General features: G+C 31.8%; 1 protein-coding gene across 6 annotated transcripts in view; it reads right to left on the reverse strand.

Moving 5' to 3' along the window:
- The window catches only part of Liprin-gamma (liprin protein kazrin), a 298,413-nt gene that overhangs the window by 182,026 nt on the left and 99,289 nt on the right, over window positions 1–17,098 (reverse strand). For all 6 annotated transcript variants that reach the window (XM_072523265.1, XM_072523266.1, XM_072523268.1 and 3 more), the window contains exon 3: window positions 5,786–6,317. In XM_072523265.1, the coding sequence (XP_072379366.1) occupies window positions 5,786–6,317 (532 nt within the window). The remainder of the gene's footprint in view (window positions 1–5,785; window positions 6,318–17,098) is intronic.

Consider the following 17,098-nt stretch of genomic DNA (forward strand, 5'->3'; position numbering starts at 1 on the left):
ATTTGTTAAATTTAAGTAAGGTCTTCCTATGTCTCTCATTTGTGAAATATCATCTATTCTCTGTTCCACATTTCTTATTTGATTATTATTTATTTGGATATTTTGTTGTATATCGTCTAATTTTTCTTCTGTGTTTCTTCTGTCTTCGTTAATTTTTACTTCTAAGTTACATTTCTCCAACTCTATTTTCTGTTCTATATCTATTTTATTATCTTGAATAATCCTCTTTACTTCTGTCCTCTCATTTTCTATCCTTTTCTTGTAGTCATTCCGTATACTTTTTATTTCATTTGCTACTTTTTTCTCTGCAGTTTGAAGTTTTTTATCCATTTGTTTTTCTATTTGCTTTACAATTTTATTATTATTATCTTCTATTTTCTTTTCTAATTTTCTATAATTCTCTTCCAATTTCTGTTCCATTTTTTTCATGTCCTCTTTGACTTCTTTTGAATTCTCTTCCATTTTTTTCGTATTCTCTTCCATTTTCTGTTCTATTTTTTTTATGTCTTCTTTGACTTCTTTTGAATTCTCTTCCATTTTTTTCGTATACTCTTCCATTGTCTTGTTCATCTGCATCATTAATGACATCAAAGCTGCCATATTGACATTTTCCTCTCTTTCTGGATTCATTTCTGCAGTATCTTGTGGAACTTGAACTAAACTCTCCTCTTGTATAGGTTGTGTTTCTACTTCCACATCTTCTTCATTCTTTTTGCTTCTTGTACCTTTCTTTCCTTGAGACATTTTGAGACTTTACTTGTTCAAATATAATTAAAAGTAAAATCTATAATTTTTCCTTTCTACTGATGATTAATTTAATTATATGAGAGCACTTATCTTCCCAAACTAATTCTTTTAAATATAGAGCCACCGCGTTGGGTGCCAAATTGTTATGATGTGTTTTTTTGTTTGAATGATGAGCAATGAGTATTTTTAATAATATAGGGTTTTTATCGCGGTTCTCAAAGAATTAGCTTGTAAGTACTTTTTTAAATTATCTTTATTATAACTATTATGAAACACACATATATATCTAACCTAGCCAATGTAAATTTAAAATAAACTATCTTTAAATTGATGTTCTTATAAAACTAATTAAATTCTATAGACAATGTTAAATTTAAACAAACTATCTTCAAAATTGAAATTGTTATAACACTAACTAAATTATATTAACAAAATTTTGTACCTTTCTTTCACTGAATGCCTAAATGAACTGTTTTCTACTATATAGATTCTAATCACCACTGAATGTCTTCGTATTTCAGTTATCCTTGTTTTTTGTGAAATTACTTTTTCCAATTATCAGCTTCTACCAATTTAAGATATAGTTTTCTTCACCAGCATTTATACACCACCAACCAAACCAGCAAACAGCATTTATATTTATTCTTCTTTTCAATATACCAATATCCAATTATTATAAGTTGATTTATACTAATCTCCAACCATAATATAATTTAATTTCTTCCAATATACTTTTTTTTAATCTTCAATAATTATTTGTGTATAATTATAAATGTGCATTAAATATATGCATAAATTTTAATCTTCATTTAACTCACTATATTAAACAATTTGACCATTTGTAACTGATTCACTGACTGTCTTGAAAATTCTGAACAATTTACTTCACTCTACTAACTTTCATAATAAACTGGCCTGACTTCTGACTAAAAACTTCCAAAAACTGCTTGACTTCAGACTAAAAACTCAAAAACTGCCATCTTGAATCCAAATCACGGGTATTTATATGTTTTTGGATTTCTAGAACCATCTGGTAAGAGATCATGTTCCAATTTGTTCTATCAAATACTTGTCTGAATTTTCTGGAACAAACCATTTCGCAAACATGGCCATCTCCGGAGATCCAGAGAATTCCATTCTTTTCTATTAATAATTTTGTTTACATTTAGGCTTTTCAGATCAGAATATATAATTAAATTAGTAACTAACACTCTAATTTAATAGAATACACATTTCAAACAATATATTATATAACCCCACTTTATATACCCTTATGATTAATTTCTATCTGTCAAATTACTCCGAGAGTATTTTTGGTTGCCTATGCACATGGCTCACTTATATATATTTACAATATTAAAATACAACTTTTTACAATTATTATATGCTAATTTCTTAAAATGCCCTCACATAAATATATTTTTATAAAATTCTCTAGTATATAACTTATTTAAAATAATCAAATACTTTTTTATATCTAATATTATGTAGTATATAACTTATAAATTATTTTCTATAAACCCCAATCGTCACAATATATTTATATATAAATATATATATTATATATATATATATATATATATATATATATATATATATATATATATATATATATATATATATATGTATATGTATATACACGGTGTTCCCAGAAATAGTGCGTTCCTCTAAGGTATGGATATAATACACAATTTGAAACAAAAAATTCCTGTAACACTTTTTTCTAAACTTAACACAAAAAAAATTACATTGTTTTCCATATATTTAAATTTTTATTTTAAGAGAAGTAAATAATCTGGCAAGGTGTTACGCAGTGAAAGGCGCTCCTGAATATAAACTCGTTTGTGAAGGTCCAAATATTTCATTTGGGCCCTCAATTTATTTATTTATTCAATATTTAAAAAAAAATTCTAAAATAATTTGACAGGGTGTTAATCTAAAATACATACTGGGTGTTCCAAAATAGTGTGAACTATTTTTTGAATTGAAAGTTATTATAAGCATAATATGTAATGAGCTTTATCTGATTAGTCAAAATATTTTTAGTTTAATATAGTTAAAATTTATAACTAACAAACGTAGGTAGAAAAATGGATTTAAAACATTAAATGTGTCACAGTTAAAAACAACTTATTGTCGTGATTCCAATGACCCCTTTTGTTACTTTATTATTATGTTAAAATAATAATGTATTGAAGTAAGAACAATTATTTGTCCGAAGTCAAAGGCTACTTAGAATAGTTATGCCCTTTTTGTTAGTTTTTGTTAGTTTTAGATACCAGTGGTGCCAAAAATAAATTTTACTTGCAGCCAGAATCCATAAATCATAGAAACATTCAGAATTAAAATAAAAATTTGATAGGTATAAAGTTTTATTCTCTCACAATTGTTTATTTGTATTAAAATGCATGAACTAAAGTCTAAAAAGGACTAAAAAACCTAAATATTATGGTCATAAAAAATGGACAAAGGTTATTAGAAAGTAGTAAAATCCAAATAATAAAATTCTGAAAAGTTCTGTATCAATAGCTACCGTGAGAAACGGTCGCTTCTTCAAAACAGTACTTGAAAATATAGAGAACTGGAGAGTAAATTAATAACTGATATCCGAAATAGATGAAAAAGAAATAAAAACTGTGATACGATGCAACAGTAATGCTAAAAAAAAACGTGGACAAAAGTCATCAGATACAAAATATACAATCCCAGATTCTTTAAGAAATATGGACTTGCAGGTCCTCGAAGAATTGTTGCATTGAGAGTCGAGAACATTCTCCTCATCAGATTCGGACCCATGAACGTGCTGCCACTGCACGACGGTCTCCTTAACACCCAAGAGCTACACCACTCCTTGCCCCATTAGTGTTATTAATTGCATGACGTGTGTCAAGTCCACCTTCCTTATTTTGACTTTGGATATTGTCTTCTGAAAAAGGAGTCTCTTGGGAGAAACATTTTGGAAGTAACACTTTGTGTTACACATTTTTTGTCTTTAACTGGCCTCACAGAAAAAAAGTCCTATAGACATAAATCTGGTGAATGTATAAGCAATTAAGTAGTGCCTTTCCTTTCGATCCATTTTTAAAATGTCTCTTTTAAAAATTGTCTCACACTGTCCGAAAATTCCTGCCCAAATGTGTGTATTTCATAAAATATTTTTGTATAGCTATCCCACCGATAACGACAGTAATGAGGGTTCACTTTACAATTAAGTAACAAGGAGCACTCATAAAAACTAATGCTCACCAAAAATCTCCATGCAGTTCGTGTGTAAACTAATTTTATAAGGGTGAAATTTGTGTTATTTTAATATTTTTCGAACAATTGTCCGTCGGTAATCTGATACATCTGACAATTTTTTTGATCTAAAGGTAGGTTCTATTAAAAAAGGTATCCAAAATACCTACCTTAACTGCTGCATTCCTTGCTGAATATTCTATTACACTATTGTTGTTTCGCCACAAACCCAATTTTTTGAAATGTTCTCACTAGCTCGGCCACATAAGTATAGCTGACATGGTTAGTGTGATATTGTTTATTAGATGCATTTGCAGCAACTCTATGTCTGCATTATTTCAAAAAGAGAAATAAATTAGTAAAACAATAGTGAACATTATTGATTGATTGATTTATGATTACTCCATACTTTACTACTACTATTTTAGGAATATTACTTTCTAAATATTCTGTACCGCTTTTTCAGCATGTTTAAAATAAAAAATTATCCAACTACCAAATTTGAAAACTTCAACTTGTTGATTTTCATAAGTAAGGTGAAGATTATTTTCGGCTAGATTACGTAATAATATTAATGTTATAATTAAAGTTATTTTAAATCTAATACGATTTACTTTATGCAGGAAATAACGTCGAAGGACAACGATGGATTCGGCATAAAAATTTATTTTAGTATATTATATCTTAAGACCAATTCTCTTCAATATCTACAACAATGATTACCAACTACAACATTTCTTGAATTTACTGCAGTTAATATTATATACTCAATACACAAGAGGTGCCAGACAATATTTTAAAAGATTTTCTGACCAAAAGAAATCACAGTTCTAAAGTTCTTAAAGATGACCCTGCCAACAAATAGACCTTCTAAAAACCAATGGACAAAAGATTTCGGACCCAGTGTACGAGTTTAATAACTTAATATAGAAGGCATAAGTAAAGCAAAATGCCAAATTCTGCACAAATTGTTTAAATAAAACAATATTGACCTGATCGCACTTTATGAAACACATACAGAAAACAAAGCCCAATTGAATTCTAGAGGAGAATTCCCAGGTTATATTTAACTTGGTGCTACGTACAATATAGTATCCAGTGTAACAACTTATGTCTGCACAAACATAAAAAATGCAGCTTTAATTTCCACTCCACCAAGAATAACATCCACGATGTAATTTTTAAAATCGGCGATATTACAATAACAAATATTTATAAGCTTCCTGCTCTTATCTGACCTACACATGTTCTAATTCCCTACGAACACCCAGCCATATACGAAGGGGATTTTAACAGTCACCAAAAGATGTGGAAGTACTCTGAAAATGACAAAAATGCTCATCCCTTTTGGAGTGATAAAAAAATGGTATTCACATTCTTTTCGACGCCAAAAATAGAGGCACTTTAAGATCTGCCGCTTGACAAACCTTTGTTTGAATATATATTTTTCAGTCTCACGCACAAGGTTTTTATGGTAGCTCTATTTCAGTGAGATTTTATGTTTATTTAGTATTTCGTAAGCTTCCTAAATAAACATTATTATTATTATACAAAGCACTGGATAAGTGTTCAGATAAAAGATCTGTTTATATTGGCTGATAATAAAAAAATATTATTTTATTGTACACATATTGTAAAAAGATATATAAAAGTACAATTTAAAAATACTGTGACCAGTTAACGAATCAGCCTAACCTTAGTTACTTAAGAGATTATACTACAAAACATTATAAAATCTTAAAATAACTGTCAATTAACTATGTTATGCAACATATCATGTCCACATTAAGTAGGTACTGACCTATATCCGGTTGACTGCTACATCCCGGTTTCGGGGAATCTGATCGGGTCTCTAGTGAAGATCTGCTTCCTTTCAAAACAGTAGCTATATTTTCTTCAACGGTCATCTCTATTTCTTTAGTGTCATCAATAGTTTTCTCGTTGTCTGCAATAAAATCCTCGCTTTTTAATGGATTTGACCGGGTTTTCTTAATATCCTTTTTACTAATATCTTCCGAACTTTCTACTGACAGGGACTTACTTCTTTTAGTTTCGATAGAATTTGGTCTATTAGACTTATTGTTTTTCTTATTATCATTAGAATACTTAAGATCTACATCACAATCAATAATTTTGTCTTCGCCAAGCGTTGGTTTGAGGAAATTTACATCAAGTTGGCCAACAGAAGCCACAGGGAGTGATTCTACTACTTTTGCTTCATGGGCAGTGCAAGCGGGGCTGGGTATAGCGGCAGGACTAGAATTGGGGTAATCGGATTCTATCCGAGAGGTAAGATCTGTGGAATGTTCTTCTACCATTCTGCGAAGCTTTGCCTGAAACGAAAATAAAAGTATTAAAAAAACCATTTAAAAATAAATATTTTATGTGTATTCTAATACAAGTTTTTAAAACTCATTAATTGTGCGTGATATAAGACCATCAAGCTGACAACAAATAAATAGTTTCCGTTGAAACGTTGCTTTATTTACGTAAACTTAAATCTTAGACAAGGAAAGAGAGAGGACAGGTAACACGCATTTAATAAACCTTATCAAAGTTATTGAAACACTTTATCGATCTACTAAAAAATATTGTTCTGAAGCTACTTTCTTGTGGCATTTTAATGTAATTACTATTTAAATGGGAATAAGCCATAATTAAAGGTAAATGTACGTTTATTAATGTTTCAATTTCCACTTCGGAAATCGTTCTTCGGAGAACGATTTCCGAAGTGGAAATTGAAATGTAAATAAACTTACTTTAACCTTTTATTGTGGCTTATTCCCATTTAAATAGTAATTACTAAAAAAATATGTAATAATAAAATCATGTTTAAAAAGTAATTATTATATCAGTGTTCAATTATAAATTTTGCAAAAAATCTATTTATTGATATATATCCATTACTCTTAATCTAATAAAGAAATAAAATATGGCCGGTTTCGTTTAAATTAATTCCATGCGATTACGCGTCCCTTCTCTTTTCTTGTCAAAGCCTTAGATAATCACACATGAAACAAAAATAGAGTAAATTAGAACACAGCTAGTTTTAGTCAAAAAGGTGATAGAAATAAAATGGCTAATACTGAGTCCAAATAAAGAGTACTAAAACTAAATGCGTTGCAAAACAGCATTTACAATATAATAAAATATTAAAAGGAAAATTATTTTTTATATTATTAACACAAGTATTAGTATAATTATAAAATTGCAGCAAAACGCAGAGCAGATATTTTAAGAGTTGGTCTGTTGAAAGTACATACATAAAAATTAATAATATTTTGAAAGGTCGGTTCAAGCTACTTTTTTTATACCCAAACAATTAAAAAATTTTGACTCTTTTTAAAACTCTCTTACAAAATAACGTCTGAATACCATTTTTAATATTTAGGTCACACCATCACATAAAAAAATGTGAATGAAGGTAACAGGAAAAACAACAAGTAAACAAAAAACAAAATAGGTATATTGATGGAAGGTAGCCATAAATACTTATCTGTGAGTTAAAAGAATTAAACAAAAATTTAGGAAATATCGACCACAATAGAATTAGCGAGTACGATGACATAAACGTTCTGTGGAAAACTATTAAAGAACAAATGAACAATGTAACGGAAAAACATCTAAAAGTAACACCTAGAAATAACAAACAGGAATGGATGACAGAAGAGATTTTACAATTAATGAACAAACGAAGAGAATCCAAAGGAAAAAATGACAAGGACGGAGAATACAAAAGACTAAATAGAATAATTCGAAAAAAAATAACCGAAGCAAAAGAGAAATGGCTGGAAACAAAATGCGTGGAAATAGAAGAACTACAACAAAGGCACGATTTTTTTAATTTACATAAAAAGGTAAAAGAGTTTACATCGACTAGCAAGAGAACGACTTTTCACACCATGCTGAACACGGATGGCAAACTGCTAGAATCAACGGAAGACAAACTGAAAGAATGGGAAAACTATATTAAAATTCTTTTTCACGACATACGAGAAGAACCAAGATTGGAAAATAACAACGAAGGGCCAACAATTCTGAAATCTGAAATCATAAATGCAATTAATCATCTTAAAACAAATAAAAGCCCAGGTCCAGACGGAATATACCCAGAAACGTTAAAATTAATCAGCGAAGAAAATATCGAAATATTTGTCCTTTTATTCAATCGCATTTATGATACAGGTAAAATACCCCAAGATTGGCTGGAGTCAATATTCATCCCACTACCAAAAAAGCCAAACCCACAACACTGCAATGAGTTCCGTCTGATAAGCCTTATGAGTCATGCAGTAAAAGTCCTACTAAAAATCGTACATAATCGTATCTATAGAAAGTGCGAAACAATCATCGGAGACGATCAGTTTGGATTCAGAGCCGGCATGGGAACGAGAGAAGCCCTGTTCAGTTTACTAGTTCTCGCCCAAAAATGCTACGACCAACAGAAAGATATATTTATATGCTTTATAGACTTCGAAAAAGCATTTGATAGAGTAAGACACGACCTACTATTAGAACGTTTGCAAGAAGTCGGTTTAAATGGAAAAGACATCAATATCTTAAAAAACTTGTACTGGAACCAAAACGCCAGAGTTAGGATCGAAGGTTCCACATCCGCAGAAGTAGAAATTAGGAGGGGAGTTAGACAAGGATGTGTTCTGTCGCCTCTGCTGTTTAATCTTTACTCCGAGTTTCTATTTAAAGAAGCATTGGAGGATTCCAAGGATGGAGTCAAGGTGAATGGCGTAAATATCAACAGTATCAGATACGCCGATGATACAGTGTTAATTGCGGATTCCGACGTAGGTCTACAACGACTCATCGACAAGACCAACTCGACCTGTGAGCAATTTGGTATGAAAATAAACATTAAAAAAACCAAAGTGATGTCAATCCGAAAAAATCAAAACGTACCTCAACCTTGCACAATAAATGGGCACATTTTAGAACAGGTCAATAGATTTAAGTACCTGGGATGTTGGATCGATAGCAGCCTAAATCCTGATCTAGAAATAAGATCGAGAATAGAACAGGCCAGAAAATCTTTCGAAAAAATAAAAAAACTGCTTTGTGATTCTCGAATAAAACTCGAAATTCGACTACGTTTATCAAAATGGTACGTCTGGTCGACTCTTCCATATGCAGTTGAAACGTGGACCCTAAAAACATCAACCGTAAATAAATTGGAGGCCTTTGAAATGTGGATCTACCGGAGAATGCTCAAAATTTCATGGACATCGCATACCTCAAACGAAGAAGTGCTGCATAGAATAGGCAAGGAAAGAGAACTTTTTAACACAGTAAAAGTTAGAAAAACATCATACCTAGGCCACATACTGAGAAATAATAAGTACCAATATGCCCAACTTATAGTGAAAGGAAAAATTGAGGGAAAGAGGGGCCTAGGAAGGAAAAGACTATCGTGGCTCAGAAACATCCGACAATGGACAGGGCTAAATTTTGAACAGCTAATAAGAACAGCTGAAGATAGAGAAGATTTTAAAATTGTAGTAGCCAACCTCCATTGAGGAGAGGGCACTTTAAGAAGAAGAAGACTATTTATTAGTCATCAGTACGATGCAGCCGAGATATAAAAGAAGCATGTTGACTTGGATAAGGATCGCTACAGGAGCAATGTGGCAAATTTGTGGCAATAGAGTTAGAAGGCCCTAATGGTTTCCAGCGCAACAACTAACAATAATCACGGAAAAAGCAACAGTCAGCTAAGGAATGGAATGGAATGCTAAACGTTAAAACTTTTAGAACAAATAAAAAAGAATAATGCGAAAAAATACTAAAGGTACAATGTAATGTATGTCTCGCAACACGAAATCAAAAAACAAAATAGGTATATCGATGAAAGGCAACTGTACATACATCTTTTTGACTATTTGGTTGCCATCAGTATGGTGTAGTAAAGCTATAAAAGGAGCATATCATTTTGTAGCAACCTATATTTGGAACCTTTCATGCCAAAGTATTTTGTTCTAAAGTTCTAAAGCCTTAAGACATTTCAGATAACTTTTATTCACAGTCCAAAACTTAATTCATTATCTAATTTCACCATGATTCTCTGCGTTACAATTTAACTGATATCCGAGGTAAACAATTTGATCAACCTGCTCAAACTTTGTGCTAACTACATACACATATGGTTTTATATTCTGTTGTTAACGTATTACGTGTATTTTGATTTTCTGTAAATTCAGATCCATACCTACTTCTTTATATCTCCAAACGAAACTGTCGAGCAGTTTTTGTAGATCATTTATACTAGAAGCTAAGAATAAGTAATGTGTCGTCCTGATACTGCAAATAATTGATGATTTCTACGTTATGATCTAAACAAAACAGGATACTGCAATTAAGCAACTGTTAAAATTAATTATCCATGTTTCGAGTAGTCAAATAGCAAAGGTTGCAGGCAATACTTGCAATCTAATGCAAACATTTAAAACATGTTTAAAAAAGGATATTGGTCTAGATATTGAATACATGTAAACCAAGAATATAGGACACACCACTTTTCCCATTTTGAAAAGAGAAATTTTAATAAAACAAGTATATTGAAGTTGATTCATGTAAAGAAACAACAAACCTGTCTTAAAAATGAAACTTATGTCAAAGACCTCTCCAATATATAATTTATCAATTCGTTTTTAACTTTCTAATCTTTAATTTCTAGTCAATAGAGAAATAATATTTTTTTCAGAAACCCTAATAATAATTTCCAAAAATAAAAAAAAAGTTTTCAAACAATGGTTTCAATAATAATAATGGTACCTAATTTCCAAGTCAATCTTTAAATATATCTAGATATCAGTCTTTATTTATACCCAAAGCAAAGTCAAAGCAGACATACACTACGACCTAAACCAATGGATACGAGTTACAATAACTTTAGTAACAAGTAATTTTAGAAATGTTAGACGTTTTCCAATCATAAAATTATAAGTAATAATGTAAGAGAAGAAACATATAATGATAACGAAAGAATATATAATAATAGTGATAGAAGATTTAATGAAAATGATTTTAATGGAAGAATGTATAGAAGATGTAATAAAAAAAAAGAAAAATATAAAATAATGTACAGATAACATCTTCTGTCTTAAACAAATTATAGAAAAGAAAATTGTGACAAATAGAGAGTTACATATGACTTTTGTAGATCTTGAGAAGGCATATGACACAGTCCCGCTAAATAAACTATGGGAAGTCCTGGGCACATCAAACATACATCAAACATTGGTTAGTGCTCTCAAAGATCTATATTATGGTTCAAACTCCCAAATGAAATTCGGAAACCTCTTAGCTGAAAAATTTGCAGTTACTAAGGGTCTCAGACAAGGATGTTGTATCTCTCCGACTCTATTTAAGATTTATATCTCTGCAGCTTTGAAACAATGGAAAAGGAAAGTCAAAGGAATGGGTATACAATTGAACGATTAGGATTACATATATACTTTACAGTTTGCAGATGATCAGGTGGTGATCTCAAATGACAAAGATGATATGGAATACATGCTTAGAAAACTAATTGAAGAATACCAGAAATGGGGATTAAATATCAATTTAGAAAAGACAAAATACCTCTCAATTGGAGCTGAAGCAGAACAACTCGATATCGATGACAATCAAAAAATAAATCCATGCAACGAATAAAAATACCTGGGCGTCATCTTCGACCGTAGTGGAAAAGACGAACAAGAAATAGAACATCGAATTGTACAAGCACGAAGAGCTATAGCATGTTTGAACGGAGTTCTATGAAGTAAAGAAATATCAAAGAAAAGAAAATGGAATATCTATGAGACAATGGTTAAAACTAGCCTACTTTATGGAGCTGAGACATGGAGAATAACCGAAAAATATAAGAAAAAGGTCGAAGCCACACAAAAGGATACCATCAGAAGATCGATGAGAATATCAAGAGCCGACAGAATACGGAATGAAGTGATAAAACAACAAATGGGTATAGAGGGCACTATAGTTGAGGATATTGAGAGAAAACAGCTCATATGGTATGGGCATGTGAGCCGAATGGGGGACGAAAGATTGCCTAAAAAAACGATGATGTGGCAACCCCTAGAGAAGAGGAAACGAGGAAGACCACCACAGAGCTGAAACCTGGGAGTTAGGAAAGCGATCAGCGCTCGAAATCTGGACGAAGACCTAACTCAACACAGAATACAGTGGCGTTTGGGAGTCGGACAACGTCGTAAGACGTTATAAAAAACCGTATATATATATATATATATATATATATATATATATATATATATATATAATAATGAACATTTTCCAGTCCAAACATAAGGAAACTTAGGCTTAATCACTGCAACGAAGAAGATACTTACACATAAGTAGGTAAATGATGTTATGAATATAGAGATATTAATAGACGGATCACCCCTCAGTTTTACGAATGGAATAAAGCATAAAATAGATTTAGTGAATGATTTAGTAGAATGACACAAGAAATTATAGATATCCGAAAGATTTTGAAGAAGGAATGGAATAAAACAAGATTCTAACTTGTCTTTTAATTCACCCATCTTGGTAATAGAGAAGAAAATGGATGCAAGCAACCAAAAAAATTGAATAGTTATTGATTACCCCAAACTGAATCAGAACACCGTAGAAAATAAACTTTCCTTGCTTTTCGTAGATAATATTCTAGATGGCCTAAGAAGAGCTCAATATTTTACTCCTCTAGATTTAGCAAAAATGGTTTTCATCAGGTCGAAATGAAATCAGCTGATGTACCGAAAATAGCATGTTCCACAGAAACACGACATTATTAATTTTTACGAATGCCGTTTGGATTAAAAAATGCCCCAGCGTCGTTGTAGAAAGTTATGCATATTATATTAAGAGGACATCAGAACGAAATTTTATATATATAATATATTTTATATATAAAATATTGTGGTAGACTTAGAAGTGTTCCCATGCACTCTTAGTAAAATTTATTTTTTAAATTATATTACTAATTTATAACAATTATTTGTAATCAATGATTTGACAAGTTATTCTTCATTGAAACAAGAAAAATTTTCAATTTTTACTTAAATTCTTATAATTCCAATAGAAAAGTACACTTTTTTATTATAACTAAGTATCATACTTAGAAACATTACAATCTAGTTTGTTCCTTACATTTAAATAATTTGTTTTGGGGATAACTTGTCGATTGATCCTACTTTGACCTTCAGTGAATTTTCAACATATTATTCATTATGATGCTTTGCAAACCAAGATTTATAAAACTTAATTTTAAACTATCTTCATTAAATTTCTTCTTTTATTATGAATTTTAATTTATAATAAAGCGATGTAACCATATTATAACGCCAAAATGTTTAAAAGAACTTTCATTTAGATGTTATTTAATTACGGAGGACGATAGACTACAAATTTTTTAAAACATTTTCGACATTAACGTTATGGGAACATAAAAGAACTTATGTTAAAAATCTTGTTCGGGCAAGAGCAGTGCGAAGGCGCCGAAAAGATACTCAGACAAAAGGTCCAAAAAGAAGAGTGCTCATGACTACTTTTTGGTTTCTAAAGACGGAAGTTACCTCAAGTTATGCCGAATTTTGTTTTTGAACACATTAAATTTAAGAGAAGACACAATGAAACGATGGGTCTCAAGGGACCAGCCACTTATGAAATTGATACTTCTAGTGAAAGTCTACAAGATTCCAACATTCAACAAGAAAAAAAACAAGATTACTCCAAGAAAAATGAGACAAATTTGCAAAGAAAAGAATGTTAAGGAATGGTTGCAAGATATTCCTAAAGTTCCTTCACACTATTGTAGAGCATCTACTAGCCGGGTATAGTGACTTCAAAGTGTCTTAACGTGTCCAAAAGTATTAGCTTCCCAATCGTATTATAAGCTCAAACTCCAAGTATACAACGTCACCATTTATTCTCTAAATGATGAAGATGTCCAGTTGTACGGTTGGCATGAAGCAAATGGTGAAGTCAGTAGCAATGAATTTACATCTTGTCTTATAGATTATATAAATAATATTCCTGCTAACTATCAAACTGTTGTATTCATCTCAGATGGATGCAACTACCAAAATCGAAACAGAACTCTGGCTAGTGCTTTAAGTGATTCAGCAAGAGCAAAATCCCTTACAATACAGCAGTTATATCTTGAAAAAGGCCATATTATGATGGAAGCAGATTCAGTTCATTCAACTTTGGAACATTACTTTCAGCCTCCAATTAATTCACCGATGGATTACATTGCTAGAATGCGTCTTGCTCGGCCAAAATATCCGTATAATATTAAAAACGTAGATTTTACGTTCTTTAAAAAGTACGCTATTGACAGTAACTTTGGTTCAATAAGACCTGGAAAAAATGCCAAAGATCCGCAAGTTGTAGATATAAGACAATTAAAATATAGTCCCAATGGAGAGGTATACTACACCACTGATTACTCAGATAACTGGAAGCTACTACCACACAGAAGAGAAAGCCAAGACCTGTCGGTTTATTAAAACTCGCTCTTCAAGACACCTCCTGAAATATCAGAAGACAAGTTCAAACATTTGCAAGACCTCAAATCAGTTATTGAAAAAGATCATCATCACTTTTACGATACTCTTCCTAAAATCAACAAAAAATAATACTTTCGGGGGTGTTCGTAAAAATATCATACACTGATACTACATGTCAAACTTTGTTTATACTTGTTCTGTATACTTACAGCAAAAAATGACAAAAAAAATATGCCATGGAAAATATGGCTTTTCTCAATGTCATATTTATATATGACATTGGGTCTATCTATTAAGAAAATAAACTCGAACATAAGAAAGACAGACTACAATAAATACTTTTTAACAATCTTTTATTATTCATTATTTTTATACACAGTACAATGTATTAGACCTCAGTCTTTGGTATGAAACTTTAAAAAACAATTTCGTTTCCGTGTACTATATAAAAATATCTGACATTTTGTACAAAATGCAGTTGTGGTATTTTTACAATTGATCTTTCTGCATCTATTTTGTTTATCAGCATAGTCCACTAAATGTTCAGCCTTATGAAGATGTTTAACTTCGTCAGGTATGGGTTGAATTTTGACTCTTCTTTTTTTATGTTTTGGCTCCAGGTCTTCGTAGTCGCTACATGTTTCAGAATCGGAGGACTGAGTGTTGTCCAAAATCATCTGCTCTCCCATATCTAATTTGAATGATCTCAGTTGAGGAATGGTTTTGGTTGGTACTTGTTTTTCCTTTTGTACTGCTCTATATTGACACCAAGAGTTGCAAACTGCTAAATCTAGCATGTGGCTGATGAAACGAATTGTCCACTTTCTTGTACGTGCTCGTGCCGGACAGACTGCCATCATTCTGTCAACAAGGTCAACTCCGCCCATAAACCGGTTATAGTTTTTGATCACCTCAGGTCTATTAACCATTTCGTATTCCTTTTTACGTTTTGACCATCTTCTGCATTGATCTGGGTTGTTAGCAGCATGGTACGTAGACACAATCGTAACAGGTGTGTTGTCTAACCAGCGAATTATGGCAATACTTCCATCACCTCGAACCTTCGTTTCTGAAGTGCCTCTTGGATTTTTCGTGAACTGTTTTCTTGGTGAAAAGATACAATTCCGAGGGACTCTCCTGTTTACAATCGTGCCTGTTGCGTGGAAACCTCTTTCTAGTAATACATCAGCAAGTTTTATTGTCATAAAATAACGATCAAAGTAAAGGTGATGACCAGGAACAAGACTTTCACACAAACTCAGAATTGTTGATTCACCCAAGCCATATTTCTGTGCTGTAAGCTCTGGGAATGTTGAATCACCCTGATATACTATCATATCGCATACTAACCCATTGGGATTGGCAAGTACAAAAACCTTAATACCAACAGGGTTTGGTTTTCCTGGGCAGTATTGACGAATTCCGCAATGACCGGTGAAAGGTATTATCATTTCATCTATACTTATATTATCAGATCTTATTTGAGCATGACAACCATTTAATATACTGTTGAACAGAGGTAAGACTTTCCAAATTTTGTTTATTCTTTGTTGATCATTGATTTCATCATCATAAACAACCTTTAGAGATGTTCTGATTGTAAAAAATCGGGTTCGCGTCATAGCATTTTTGACGATTGAAACACCATACTTTCTCGACCAATACATTCTAATCGTCGGGAGCTCTATAGCACTCATAACAAATAGGATGCCAATAAATGTTTTTAACTCTTTACTTGTCAACTTCAGCTCTGTTCCTTTACTTTCTACATATGTTCTATTTGTTGCTACACTCATGGTTTCCAATATGCCGTCATCAATATATTGCTTAAAAAAATCTTCGGGAGTCCATAACTGACAATCCATATCTTTATACCTTGGCTGGTAAAGGGGTCTTTCCAGGGAAGTGAAATTACCGGTCCATGCATCAGTTACAACTGGTAATGGTACTGGAGTACTGGAGTACCATTACGGCGACCGCCACTACGTCTTACTCTTGTTCTGGCACCACGACTACAACCTGCTCTGATAGATCTACGAAACGTACGTGTTTTTGGGGTTAGTGACGATGAGAGTGATAATACTGACTCAGATGGAGCCTCTGAGGTTTCTTCTGAGGTGTCCGAGTTGTCTGAAGAATTTATGTAGTCAGAATCGTCATTATCTGATTTTGGCGACACAACTAAGGCATCTTCTTCATCATCGGAAAGGTTTAAATCCGATTCGTAAAGAAGCTGTTCAAGTTCTTGTTGAGTTAGTGCTGCAACAAATGAAACATTTGTTACATTGTCAAAAGTCATACAACATTGTCAGTATACATTAAGACCCTATGTAATACCTATATGACATAAGCTAAAGGGGGTTGAGTCCCCATGTAATACCTATATTACATAAAACTATTACGTGCCACAATCAAAATATATGTCCTCATGAATTTACAAAATAAAGATCGAATAGCAAAAACTGATTATCTAGATATACAATAAATATAAAAATATGTACAAAAAGTATATGATGACATTAATATTTTATGATTACTTACATCGTGAACGAGGACAGTAGGACATCTTTCATGCTTCATTTGTTATATAG

Source organism: Diabrotica undecimpunctata, chromosome 2 (genome assembly GCF_040954645.1).
Source record: "Diabrotica undecimpunctata isolate CICGRU chromosome 2, icDiaUnde3, whole genome shotgun sequence".
NCBI lineage: Eukaryota > Metazoa > Arthropoda > Insecta > Coleoptera > Chrysomelidae > Diabrotica > Diabrotica undecimpunctata.